The sequence below is a fragment of the Anomaloglossus baeobatrachus genome, chromosome 4, assembly GCF_048569485.1.
Source record: "Anomaloglossus baeobatrachus isolate aAnoBae1 chromosome 4, aAnoBae1.hap1, whole genome shotgun sequence".
In the NCBI taxonomy this organism is placed as follows: Eukaryota; Metazoa; Chordata; class Amphibia; order Anura; family Aromobatidae; genus Anomaloglossus; species Anomaloglossus baeobatrachus.
The window spans coordinates 15,756,917-15,771,115 of record NC_134356.1 but is presented as its reverse complement, the minus strand read 5'-3'; the positions used below and the strand labels follow the sequence as shown (position 1 = coordinate 15,771,115).

Below are 14,199 nucleotides of genomic sequence, written 5' to 3'. Positions count from 1 at the left end.
TCACGGCACTGCACAATGAGTCGTTCCAAGTAATGGGACAGATGGTAAGAAACCACACCGGTGCGATAATCCAGATACAGAGGGACGCTGCGGCTTGTGCTGACAGAGCAAAGAAAATAAGCAACAAACAGGAGCCTCCGCAGCGCCGCCCGTCACATGTAGGGACCGCGCCCCGGACACTGCGGGGAATGAGGAGAATCAGAGACCAGGAATCAGCTCGTCTGAGGGAGGATGTGGTGGCTCTGAAAAGAGCCTTTGTGTTGTGCTGGGGCCGGGACAGATCTACGCCCTCTCCCCGCGGATGCGGCGGGCCAGCTGGATGTCTTTGGGCATGATGGTGACCCTCTTGGCGTGGATGGCGCACAGGTTGGTGTCCTCGAACAGCCCCACCAGATAAGCCTCGCTGGCCTCCTGCAGGGCCATGACGGCCGAGCTCTGGAAGCGCAAATCGGTCTTGAAGTCCTGGGCGATCTCTCTCACCAGGCGCTGGAAGGGAAGCTTCCGATCAGCAGCTCGGTGGATTTCTGGTAGCGGCGGATCTCCCGGAGAGCGACTGTCCCCGGCCGGTAGCGATGCGGCTTCTTCACTCCGCCGGTGGCGGGAGCGCTCTTCCTGGCGGCCTTAGTGGCCAGCTGCTTGCGGGGAGCTTTCCCTCCGGTGGATTTACGGGCGGTCTGCTTAGTTCTGGCCATAGCGATGTATAGAAGAGAACAGGAGTGATGCGAGGAGCGGCGGGAGCAGAGTATTTATCCTCCTGTGCGCGTCATCATTGGTCTGTGAGAAACACGCCCTCTGGTCTCCATTGGTTGCTTACCAAAAAAAAATCATGTAGCCAATAAACATCTAATATCTCTGACCAATCATTTTTCTGAATAAGCTCCACACCCCCAACTAACCCCGCTTTAATCCCCCCGTAGTCCCGCCTCTGTCTCCTCCAAGTCACATCCAGGCTGCACGCGGATCTGGAGCAAACGACATCGATGTAACTGCAGCTCCATCTTCCCGCACACAGCGCTCTACAGTGCAGCTCCCGCATAATCACTACATCCCCGAGAACTCTGCTCCCTACATCTACCGCCCCCTGTATATGACATCACAGCGGAAATCTATAGACAGTCACTGTCTACAGATCACAGGGAAACGACAAAGTGTAGACACTGATCACACAGGTCTGCAGGACAAGGTGGTGGCTCTGATCATACAGCTCTGCAGGACAAGGTGGTGACTCTGATCATACAGCTCTGCAGGACAAGGTTGTGGCACTGATCATACAGCTCTGCAGGACAAGGTGGTGGCTCTGATCATACAGCTCTGCAGGACAAGGTGGTGGCACTGATCATACAGCTCTGCAGGACAAGGTGGTGGCACTGATCATACAGCTCTGCAGGACAAGGTGGTGACACTGATCATACAGCTCTGCAGGACAAGGTGGTGGCACTGATCATACAGCTCTGCAGGACAAGGTGGTGGCACTGATCATACAGCTCTGCAGGACAAGGTGGTGGCTCTGATCATACAGATCTGCAGGACAAGGTGGTGGCACTGATCATACAGCTCTGCAGGACAAGGGAGTGACACTGTTCATACAGCTCTGCAGGACAAGGTGGTGGCACTGATCATACAGCTCTGCAGGACAAGGTGGTGACACTGATCATACAGCTCTGCAGGACAAGGTGGTGGCTCTGATCATACAGCTCTGCAGGACAAGGTGGTGGCTCTGATCATACAGCTCTGCAGGACAAGGTGGTGACACTGATCATACAGCTCTGCAGGACAAGGTGGTGGCACTGATACAGCTCTGCAGGACAAGGTTGTGACACTGATCATACAGCTCTGCAGGACAAGGTGGTGGCTCTGATCATACAGCTCTGCATGACAAGGTGGTGGCTCTGATCATACAGATCTGCAGGACAAGGTGGTGGCTCTGATCATACAGCTCTGCAGGACAAGGGAGTGACACTGTTCATACAGCTCTGCAGGACAAGGTGGTGACACTGATCATACAGCTCTGCAGGACAAGGTGGTGGCTCTGATCATACAGATCTGCAGGACAAGGTGGTGGCACTGATCATACAGCTCTGCAGGACAAGGGAGTGACACTGTTCATACAGCTCTGCAGGACAAGGTTGTGGCACTGATCATACAGCTCTGCAGGACAAGGTGGTGACACTGATCATACAGCTCTGCAGGACAAGGTGGTGGCACTGATCATACAGCTCTGCAGGACAAGGTGGTGGCTCTGAGAAGAGCCTTTGTGGTAGGAGGACAGAGCGGCTCCCGCTTATTTCTTGGCCGCGGGCTTCTTGGCTTTAGTCGCCTTCTTAGCCGGACTCTTCGTCACCTTCTTGGGGCTCTTTGCCGCTTTCTTGGCGGCTGCTGCGGGCTTCTTGGCCTTTTTCGGGCTTTTCTTGGCCGCGGCCGGAGCCTTCTTGGGCTTCTTCGGAGATTTGGCCGCTTTCTTGGCTGCCGGCTTCTTAGGCTTGGCCGCAGCTGCTGGCTTCTTCTTGGCCGCTTTGTCTTTCGTCTCCTGCTTCTTGTTCAGCTTGAAGGACCCGGAGGCGCCGCTGCCCTTCACCTGGAGCAGGGAGCCCTTGTTGACCAGAGCCTTGATGGCCAGCTTCAGGCGGCTGTTATTCCTCTCCACATCGTATCCTCCGGCAGACAGAAGCTTCTTCAGGGCGGCCAGAGACACCCCACTGCGCTCCTTGGAGGCGGACACGGCTTTCATGATCAGCTCGGAGGCGCTGGGACCGGAGGGTTTGCTGCTTTTCTTGGCGGCCCCGGATTTCTTCGGCGCCTTCTTAGATTTGGCGGCCGGTTCGGCGGGAGGAGGAGCGGCGGCCGGTGCGGTCTCTGCCATCGTGTGAGCGGGAAAGAAGCACAAAATTCTCCTGAGAGAAAAATACTGAGGCCGGAGCTGGAGGCGCCTGTTATATATACAGTCTTACTGCGCACTGATTGGCTGCTGAGCTGAACCCTCCTGAGCTTCTATTGGCTGACACTGAGCACAGGCCCCGCCTTCTCCCGGCTGAGCCCAGTGAAGCTCCGCTCTCCCCTTGTGCTTCCCTGCCCGGGATAAAAGCTCTATATTATCGGCTACAGCCGGACGGGTGAGGAGCTTCCGCCATCACTTCTCCTCCGCCATCATCTCCGCGGAGCGTGTGTGGCCGTCACTGCCAGAGATGCCGGGAAAGAGCGCAGAGGATCCCGGGATCAGCGCCGCCGTCCTCCGGATCTGCTCATCACTGAGTGTCCGGGAAGATAAACCTGCTGCGGGAGCTCGTCCTCCTATTCCCGGCTCTTGTCACCACCACTGGGATCTTCACTACAATATCCACCGTGCAGGAAGCGGAATGTACGATGTGGGGGCGACCTGGAGCTGCTGAGAGCCCAGAAGCGTAACACAGGCGATGGCCTCCGCTGCCTGCACCTCCCGGAGCTGGAATATAAATCTATCCCGTGTGTGCAGAGTATTGGGGGGAGGACACGTCTCACATTAGTGGATCACACCCGGAGGAGGATGAGTGCGATCTCCGGCACAAGATTGTGTCTTATCCTCTGTGAAGCTTTTATCTCTGAGGCCTGTAATGGAGGGAAGAGCTGTGATCGGGCGATGGCTTCACAATGCGACTCACTCCCCATCAGAAAGCAGAAAAAAATCAGTGTGATCACAGAAATATTAATTCACGCATCTGACACCAACTATTGTGCAAAAGGTGAAATACTGAGGAAGAAGCGGAGACACAAATGCAGAATCCACACACAGAGCTCCGCTGTATATACTGCACAGACTGCACAATCAGCACAGCACTAATCAACAGCATTATAATTGCCCATAATAATAGATCAAGGTAAACAGTATATACAGGGTATAGTGTATCTATCAGTGTATCCAATATATACAGCACTGACAAACAGCCTTATAAGTGTCCATAATAACAGAACATGGTGTTTAGTATACACAGTGTACAATATATACAGCAGTGTGTACAATATATACAGCAGTGTGTACAATATATACAGCTGTGTGTACAATTTATACAGCATTGTGTACAGTATAGTGATCTTCTATGTCTACTTTGTACAGACTTGCAGAGAAGAGCAGATGGAAAATCATCCTGATGCAAATCTGAACATGCAGAATTCCCCAATAATTGCTGGGAACAGGGGAAGACTATGTCCGCAGCTGAGAAGGGAAAGTTTCGTTATGAAAGTGAAATGAAAGCTTACATGCCACCAAAGGAGAAACAGGAAAGAAGTTTAAAGACCCAAATGCTTCCTCTGTTTTCTTCTTGTTTTGCTTTGTCTTCCGTCCTGAAATCAGAGGGCAGCAGCCAGGTCTGATCATTGGGGACGAGGCAAAGAAATGAGGAGAGATGTGGAATAACATTTCATCAGAAAAAAAGGCGCCTCACGAGAAGAAAACATCCAAACTGAAGACGTGCAAGGATATAGCACTGTATCGGTCCAAAGGCAAACTAGATGGAGCCAAAAATGTCCCTGCTGAGCCTAAAAAGTGCAAGAGATGAGGATGATGAAAAAGAAGAGGAGAATGAATGAGCAATGTCCATCAACCTGGTTTTATCTATCTATTTAGCATATAACGTTCATTACATCCTTTTCACTGAACGTGTAATAAATGTCCTCCAAAAAGAATTATTAAATTGTTTCACAGGTTCCTTTATTTTGGAGATAAAAATCAACCCCTTTTTTGATAATTTAAAATCAATTCCTATAATGTCCAATTATGGAAATCGCTAATATAAAAAAAAAACATAACGGGAGGTGCAAACTGCTGCCTAAATATGATCTACCCATCCACAATACATATTACACGCGCTTTTTATCAAGCATTCATTCTGCAATTATTTAAAACCAGAGTAGACTAAATGCATCAGTCACTGACCAGATCATATAATGCTGATAGATCAATAGATCTGAGAGAGGCCAACATATTAGAATTATTCAATAAGGTCACCCTGATGGATAGTCAATTATCTATTTATGAAATGCTCAAGTGACTATTACAACATTCTAGTCAGTGACTGAGTAGACTAATAATACCAGTCAGCATAAACAGGCTATACATCCCATTTTCAGTGGCCAAATGTGAGAGCTGGTAGCAGCGTTAGAGGAGCCTTTCCAGTAACTAAATCAGGTTTTCCTGGTATAGTATGCATCTCCAGCCAGAAGAGTGATCATTTCTACTATACTCAGTCAGTGATATCAGACCACGTGAAGATGCCTGGGAGTTGGACGGTGACGATTCCCTACAGCTCTACTGCTGATAAGCCCTGTGCAATGTACTGAGTGGTAGATCATTTTATCTCTAGTGCCTGTGATCTCTATCATGTACGCGCCCTACGCGTTTTATCTGAATTACTGATTGCTGCCCAGATTCATCAGGGGTATGTGGCAGCTTGTCTAGTTACATGATGTTACATTGATGCATGTAACAATAGTAGGCGACATGATAGCTACAGCGGGGAGCGGCTCCTGCTTCCTCCCTTCAGTCCTCCAATCAGCTTCCGATCCATGACATGACGGACACTGCTGCCTATCAATGCGGAGCAATGGGAAAACAGTAACCACGGCCGAACACAGCCAATAGCGCTGCACAAAGCAGCACCAGCGACCAATAGGCAATGGATGTCGGTCCCAATCATTACTTATGCAGACACAGACCCCATGCAGTGCAATGTAAGAATCTACAGCAGTAAGTGACGATAATAATCACATTATATTTATAACCTTCATTATACAGCACGTTCTGTCTATTGCGACCCCATCTCCTTATAGGATCCTCGCTCCTCCTATATCTGATGGTGTTACTTAGTGATGTCTGCGCATGTCCCCGCTCAATGCTGAGGAATACAATGTACAGGTATACAGCACAATATACTCTCCAGATGGCGCAGATTACTCTCTGGTGCTCCTTATATTCTGTGCTGTATACACTCATGTATTCCCGGCTCCCTGTGTAGCCGCCGTACTCTGCTGTATTTCCTCAAAGTGCTGTAAATCCTCGATGCAGCTTATTTTACTCACTTATACAGCTCTATTAATTTGACAGCTTTAGAGATGTGACCATCACGGCCACTAGTGGGGCTCAATATTTATATATATATATTCCCCATCAGATATTATAGTGTGGGGAGAACCGGGGAAACGCACAGAAACACGGGGAGAACATACAGACTCCATGCAGATGTTGTCCTTTGTGGGATTTGAAACCAGGACCCCAGAGCTGCAACATTACGGTGCTAACCACGGAACCACCACAAGACTGCAGTTCTAACCACCGAGCCACCAGACTGCAGTGCTAACCACTGACCCACCACAAGACTGCAGTGCTAACCACTGACCCACCACAAGACTGCAGTGCTAACCACTGAGCCTCCATGCTGCACGTAACCCTATTAGAGCCCTTACTAGTGAGCTTTATACCTCCATACACTGCTGTAAACGCCCACATTGTTGTATGTGCACCACATGGCGCTGCATCTCCTTCACCCTTCCTGCCATATAGAGCTTTACATGCATCATGTGCTTTCTAGTCTTGTATACCCTTCATATAGCCCTGTATAATACTCATATGCTGTATCCCACAGAAAATGCAGTAAACCTTCAAGCAATAAAATGTTCACCCACCACACAACACTGAATATTCATAAAAAATACACTGTAATGCCATATAGTGCTGAATATACCCTATCAATCAGACATTCACCCCCAGCCACACGAGATCTCCCGCCATACAACGCGGGAGAGAAAGAAATTAGCAATCATTGTGCAGGATTCTCATATTCAGTGCTCAGCCAATCAGCACGAGTCTGGCTCCGCCAACAGGTTTATTCTCACTCTCAATTTTAACCCTTTAGTAACGGCGGCGTTCCCACCAATTTCCAGAACAGATGTGATCGAGCGCAGCCCCTCCCCCCGCAGCAGGAGCTGTAGTCTCTCCTTGGAAGATGTGGGCGGCTCTGAAAAGAGTCTTTGTGTTGTGTTAGGATAGAGCAGAATTAACCCCCGAAGCCGTAGAGAGTGCGGCCCTGGCGCTTGAGCGCGTACACCACGTCCATGGCGGTGACGGTCTTCCTCTTGGCGTGCTCGGTGTAGGTGACGGCGTCACGGATCACGTTCTCCAGGAAGACTTTCAGGACGCCGCGAGTCTCCTCATAGATGAGGCCGGAGATGCGCTTGACGCCTCCTCTGCGGGCGAGACGGCGGATGGCGGGCTTGGTGATGCCCTGGATGTTGTCCCGGAGAACCTTCCTGTGCCGCTTGGCGCCGCCCTTCCCCAGACCTTTCCCTCCTTTGCCGCGTCCAGACATCTTCCACGTAGTTAGCAGAAAACTATGACTGACGAGCGCACAGTCCTCCTTTATATAGATCGAGGGAGGACCAGAGAGAGAACAGGAGGGATGACGCGTACCAGGGCGGAAAATTTAAGTCTTTTGCTCTGCCCCTCCTCTTCTGATTGGCTGAGCACCGAACTGTTGGGAATTTTGAATTTCCCGCTCATTGTCTGGTTATTTTCCCGCTTCTACACTGTTAATGTTAAATATAGACATAACCTTCATTCCAGTAAACTCTCTATAGCTCTGTATATTCCAATATTATTGTGAATATCTCCATATACTGCGATAAAACCACCATATAGAGCCATAAAGTCCCATATTAGTGCTGTACACTGCCATATAGCATTGTATAGTCCCGTATAATGCTGGATATCACCTCTTTGGGTTGATCTACATGAGATCACTGGAGCTCAGTTAGTGACTATTTATATTGACCTCTGACGCCATTTTAAATATGACTAAATTTGATTGATGCACCAGAAACGCGTCAGTGTAGACATTGCCGATATGGATTTTTTTTGTACGTGCAATAAATATCTTTCTCTCCATGGAGATGATTCTCCTCTTTGCAGTTAGTCCCGGCAGTAACTATCCGTGCTCCGCACATGGCTGCACTCAGGCATTACTGGGGAGCTGGGCTCTGGTTCCTCACCGCCTGATAACATTGTGCCATGTCCCCTCATTAAACCACTTGCATCCCCGCAGGAATACTAATGATGCTGATTAATCCATAAAAATTCCATTTTATTAGTTACTCAATAAAAAAAACATGACAATGGGCATAGTAAGGAAAAAGGCTGCAAAATGTAACCCTCCAGAACTGGGGAAGGGTGGCCGGGACAACAAAGCAGTCTATAGTATAGGCAATGGTAACCATACACAGCACCCATAAATATAGGCCCTGTAATATTCTTATTCCATATACAGTATATAATATGCAATTTAGTACTTCTCATAAAATTACATATCTCCAGGTCATAGTAAAGTACATAATAATCCCACAGGGATCAGAAACTTTTCTAATATAGAATAAAAAAAGAAGAGAAGAAAGTCCCTCGATCTCTGATTGTATGATCCGCATGCTAAGTTTCCAGATGTCCCCTCATTAGTCTGTTGTATTTATCCATGTAGGGCTGTATCTCTCCATAGTGATTCATAATCCTGATATACTGCTGTGTACCTCCATATAGCGCTTTATATTTCCATATTACCGTGTAGCAGCCGATATCAGATCAGTGACTGCAAATCACAGCCCCAGATAAACCAGTAATAGATTATGTCACTGCACGGAGCAGCCTCATCCCCCCGCACTCCCCATGTGCTGCATTACAGATCTGTACATATCCTCCTTTGCGGGCAGATACCGCATAGCTCCATATAGCGCTGTATCCTCCCGTACATTGCTATATATCCCCCAGTGCAGTATATACCTCCATGTCCTTCCCTGGTCACTACAGAGCGGAGGCCGCTGGAGGTAACAAGTCCCCGGGCAGCTCCATCCCCCCCATACACACGATCATCACCGAAATCCTCCAGCCACAAACCTCATCTGTAGCGACCATCGCAGCGCAGAGGATCTGCTCCAATCACTGCCACAGCCAGAAACTGATACAGCGCAGTATAAAGCTCAGATTAGACAATGTGGTGGCTCTTAGAAGAGCCTTTGTGGTGTGGAGCAGCGGTGGTGATCACTTGGCGCTGGTGTACTTGGTGACGGCCTTGGTGCCCTCGGACACGGCGTGCTTGGCCAGCTCTCCGGGCAGCAGCAGGCGCACGGCGGTCTGGATCTCCCGGGAGGTGATGGTGTGGCGCTTGTTGTAGTGCGCCAGGCGGGAGGCTTCCCCTGCGATGCGCTCGAAGATGTCACCGACAAAGCAGTTCATGATGCCCATGGCCTTGGAGGAGATGCCGGTGTCGGGGTGCACCTGCTTCAGCACCTTGTACACGTAGATGGCATAGCTCTCCTTCCGGCTCTTCCTCCGCTTCTTGCCGTCCTTCTTCTGAGTCTTGGTCACGGCTTTCTTGGAGCCCTTCTTGGGCGCTGGGGCGGACTTGGCGGGATCAGGCATGATGAGAGCAGAGAGATCTCTTCACTGGAGAGAGAATAATGATCCTGTAGTGATGGGTAGCTCCTAAACGAGCCGGCTCTAAGAGCCGGCTCTTCATAGTGAATCATATGAGTCGGCTCCTGGCAGGGAGCCAATTGAAATGTAAACGGCTCTTTGCCAGTTCCCTTCCACAGTCAGTCCCCTCTTGCCCCGCCCCTCTCGGCCCCTCCCTCCCGGCAGTAGTCACTCTGATCTTATCCAGGAGACTGAGAATGCATGCTCCTCCTGCTGCCGCACATAGCACTGACTTACAGCCCCGCCCCCCTCCAATCTGTGACAAGCAGCAGTCAGGCAGTCAGGCACTTTATTAAAGGAACACTGGCATCTGGATTTAGCCTGATTATAGTTATTTACCGCCAGCTTGTAAATCCTCGCTGAGCGAGGGAGAAACAGCGGATGTAAATGTGCGTCCCTTGTTCTCTCCCATTCACTTGAATGGAAGAGAACAAATGATCCGCGATGCTGGATTGAGCATCACTGGATCGCAGGCTCGGGGGCTGCAGCGACTGTGTAAATGCACCATTAGCTAGTGAAACTTGGAATGGTTCTGTTGTTGCTGGTGAATAACCTCCCAGCAGCCCCTGTTACATGATAGCAGTGCCAATCTGAGGGACCGAGTTCATGCACAGAACTAGTCCTATACAAGGCAGTGCAGCCTCTCACATCACATCCGATTTTGCATACAATTGCCAGTAGTGTTGAGCTAATTGAATTGCACTTGTTTGATTTCTGCACTTTTTTTTTATCAAACATTGTGTTTGTTAAAGTTTTTACAGCAAATAATATAAAATCTGGTTATTCTGGAAACTATTCTGTTTTATGTCATAAATTGGCACATGTGTAGATTTTTACTAAAAGGTATACAATCATGGGTTAAAACATACCAGAATTGGGCTTCAAATTTAAAGCCAAAGGTAATAGGAAATGAAGAGCCGTTTTCGGAGCCAAAAGAGCCGGCTCACCAAAAAAATCGCATTTTACCCATCACTATGATCCTGCTCCTCCCAGAGCGGCCGTATTTATAGCCCGGCCATGCAAATGAGCACTGCTGTCACATCGCTGCTCTATTGGGTGACAAAGGCATGTGACCAGTGTAAACGTCATGATCTCCGCCCTCGCAGCTCATTGGTGGATCCACAAGTCTCATTTCCATGGATGACTTCAGATTCAGTCAATGACAGGAGAGGAGGGCGGAGCAATAGCTTATAAAACACTCCGGAGCCGGCACAATCCTCACATTACAGTTCTTTACCTGCTGATCTTTGAAACCACAGCGATGTCTGGACGCGGCAAACAAGGAGGGAAGACCCGAGCTAAGGCCAAGACCCGCTCATCCCGGGCAGGACTGCAGTTCCCGGTCGGTCGTGTGCACAGGCTTCTCCGCAAGGGCAACTACGCCGAGAGGGTGGGCGCCGGCGCTCCGGTCTATCTGGCCGCTGTGCTGGAGTATCTGACCGCTGAGATCCTGGAATTGGCCGGCAATGCCGCCCGGGACAACAAGAAGACCCGCATCATCCCCCGGCACCTGCAGCTGGCCGTGCGCAATGACGAGGAGCTGAACAGGCTGCTGGGTGGGGTGACCATCGCCCAGGGAGGCGTCCTGCCCAACATCCAGGCCGTGCTGCTGCCCAAGAAGACGGAGAGCAGCAAGAAGGGCAAGTGACGCCGCTGACCCCGCATCCTCCACAACACAAAGGCTCTTCTAAGAGCCACCACCCTGTCCTCACAGGAGCTGGCCCCGTCCTCACAGGAGCTGGCCCCGTCCTCACAGGAGCTGGCCCCGTCCTCACAGGAGCTGGCCCCGTCCTCACAGGAGCTGGCCCCGTCCTCACAGGAGCTGGCCCCGTCCTCACAGGAGCTGGCCCCGTCCTCACAGGAGCTGGCCCCGTCCTCACAGGAGCTGGCCCCGTCCTCACAGGAGCTGGCCCCGTCCTCACAGGAGCTGGCCCCGTCCTCACAGGAGCTGACCCCGTCCTCACAGGAGCTGACCCCGTCCTCACAGGAGCTGGCCCCGTCCTCACAGGAGCTGGCCCCGTCCTCACAGGAGCTGGCCCCGTCCTCACAGGAGCTGACCCCGTCCTCACAGGAGCTGGCGCCGCTCATCTCTGCTGTGATCTCTGCAGATGTTACTTGGTGGAGTCTCTATAATAGGGGGGATGAGGATGAGCCGCACCCGGCAGTGGATTTAGTGCTGTGTATTAGGTTGGCTCAGTGGGTATAATAAGTTGCACTCGGGTTTATGATCTGGGTTGTGACTCGCTCTCACGGCTCCGCTTATACCCGATCCCCGCCTCCCATATAGCGCTATATACCCCTGACCTGTCCGTATACAGCACTTGTGTTACATCCGTTTCTCGCCTGTATTCGCCATCGGCCGCTGCAGACAGTCGCTCTCGGCCGTATCCACAGGGTTCAGCATTTCTGTTCTCGGGTGATCCTTGGACCTGAGTGAGATCAGAGGAGCCAGGAATTGCGGGAATGTCTCGTATTTATCCTGTTGCTCCCGGGATTTCGGGTCCGATCCTTGTGAATATAATATTCTGTATAATCCTCATGGCTGTATTACCCCAGAGCGCCGCTCACCCTCCATATAGCGCTGTATACCCCTGCACAGCGCTGAGTATACTGTATGTGGCGGTGTAATTACGATCAGATCTTCCCGCACAGCAGAGACCTCCGCCTGACCCCGCGGATCACACAGAGCGGGAGAAACCCTAACCCTAGACATAAAAGCACCACGCAGGGCCGGCTCCAGGTTCTTGTGGGCCCTGCGCGGAAGAGTCCCAGTGGGCCCCATCCACACACAGACACCGATACGAACACGTACATATACATATTTAAAGACAAACTCACAAAAATACATATAAACAGACAAATCTATACAGTCATATACACTTACAGACACACACACACACAACTCTGCTACATACAGGCAGACAAACACACACAACTCTGCTACATACAGACAAACACACACAACTCTGCTACATACAGACAAACACACACAACTCTGCTACATACAGACAAACACACACAACTCTGCTACATACAAACACACACAACTCTGCTACATACAAACACACACAACTCTGCTACATACAGACAAACACACACAACTCTGCTACATACAGACAAACACACAACTCTGCTACATACAGACAAACACACACAACTCTGCTACATACAGACAAACACACACAACTCTGCTACATACAGACAAACACACACAACTCTGCTGCTCTGCGGGGACAGCACCCGCGGCATCGGCGGGGGGAGTGTTGGCAGGGCATACATCTGAGGGGGGTAGAAGCACCTCACGGGGGCCCATAATGGGGAGGCGGAGAGGGCACTTACCCGATTAGGTCACGGTGGAGAGGGGCCCACACAGCGCCGGACAGAAGCTCGCCTCCTTCATCTGTGGGACTGAGAAGGCGGTAGCTCCGCCCACAGATGAAGTTCAAACTAGGATGTCTGCACGCCTTAAAATGACGGCGCCGCAGATTGCTGCCGAGGACTGCGGTCCCCGGAACTCGGCCTGGGGCAGCAGAACTGTAAAGGCGAGTGGGCCCCGGCCAAGGGACAGGAGAACTGACGAGGCCGAGTGGGCCCCCCCGGCTCTCCAGGGCCCCGGCATTTGCCCGGGTTTGCCGGGTGCTGACGCCGGCCCTGGCACCACGCCTGCATTAGTTTGTTTTTTCAGCGATGGCGTGGCCCCCGGTCATGAACTCACCTTCTGGCATCTTCACCACTTAGGCACCATTCCGATCCCGCGGCGCCTTCGTGTACACATGACATGTAACTGGTTGGAAGCCAGAAGTTACATCACAAGAGCTCAATGCATCTTATGAGAGCCAGAACGAGGCTCCCATGGAGATCCATTGCTTGGTGACCTCCAAAAAACACCCGCGCTGCCAGCAGGTCACAAATCCCCGGAGACTGGAGCACTGCTGAACATAGGTGAAGGCATCGGAAGGTGAGTATCAGACGGGGTCAGGGCACCAGTCCAGAGGTGCAATAACAAAAATGCCGGAGTGAGGCTTAAGAAGTGAAGCGGCAGCAGTTACTGAGCTTTCTTCATACACCGGCTTCATGAGTCACGTGTGCCGCCCCAGCAGCGGGTCAAACCGCTCGGATCCGGGATAGTGTCAGTTCGTGGCTCGAGGGTCTCCGGACCCGGGGGCTTAGTGGCCACACTCTAAAGTAAAAAGGGGATATTTACAGAGGAGTTGTAGTTCATGACGCCACCCGTGGTGTGCGGTAACTGGGAGTACCGCTGCTGCCGTTGGGAGTACCCAGGGTGATGGAGTGGGGCAACAAGGTGTCACTACCCTCCACGGGTAGGGGTAGGCCCCAGAACTCTGGATGAGGCTACTCGGTGCCGTTAAGTGGAAATCACTCAGGTACTCACTCAGCCAATAAACAGATGCTGACAACCGGGTAATCCAAGTCCCTGGTGCCGCTGCCTCTCTCGGGGAGCTCGTCCGGGTCCCGTCCCCCGCAGTGCTGCCTGGTGATGCGTGACCTGCCTCCTGCCACAAAGTTTAAATTCACCGTAGAGGCCCAGTAGTCTGGAATATGTCGGGCCCCGCTCCCCACTGTGGCTAAGTGTGGGAGACTGCTCTCATGGCTCACGCTTGGCATTTCAATGGGCTGCTTGTATGGAAGGCCCTATCCCCCTCGTTGCGCTAGTGCCCCGATTCTGGACCTAGTGGGAACAGTCCATAAAGGCT

The 14,199-nt window shown here is 51.3% G+C and overlaps 1 protein-coding gene and 2 pseudogenes across 1 annotated transcript; 1 reads left to right on the top strand and 2 right to left on the bottom strand.

The window, feature by feature from the left end:
• Positions 1-282: 282 nt before the first annotated feature.
• LOC142302630 (histone H3-like) lies at positions 283-692 on the bottom strand (annotated as a pseudogene).
• Positions 693-2,281: 1,589 nt separating this feature from the next.
• Positions 2,282-2,860, bottom strand: LOC142302227 (histone H1.10-like). The gene has a single exon (XM_075343312.1). The coding sequence runs from the start codon at positions 2,858-2,860 to the stop codon at positions 2,282-2,284; it is 579 nt and encodes a 192-aa protein (XP_075199427.1).
• Positions 2,861-3,182: 322 nt separating this feature from the next.
• Positions 3,183-4,560, top strand: LOC142302226 (high mobility group protein B1 pseudogene; annotated as a pseudogene).
• Positions 4,561-14,199: the final 9,639 nt, after the last annotated feature.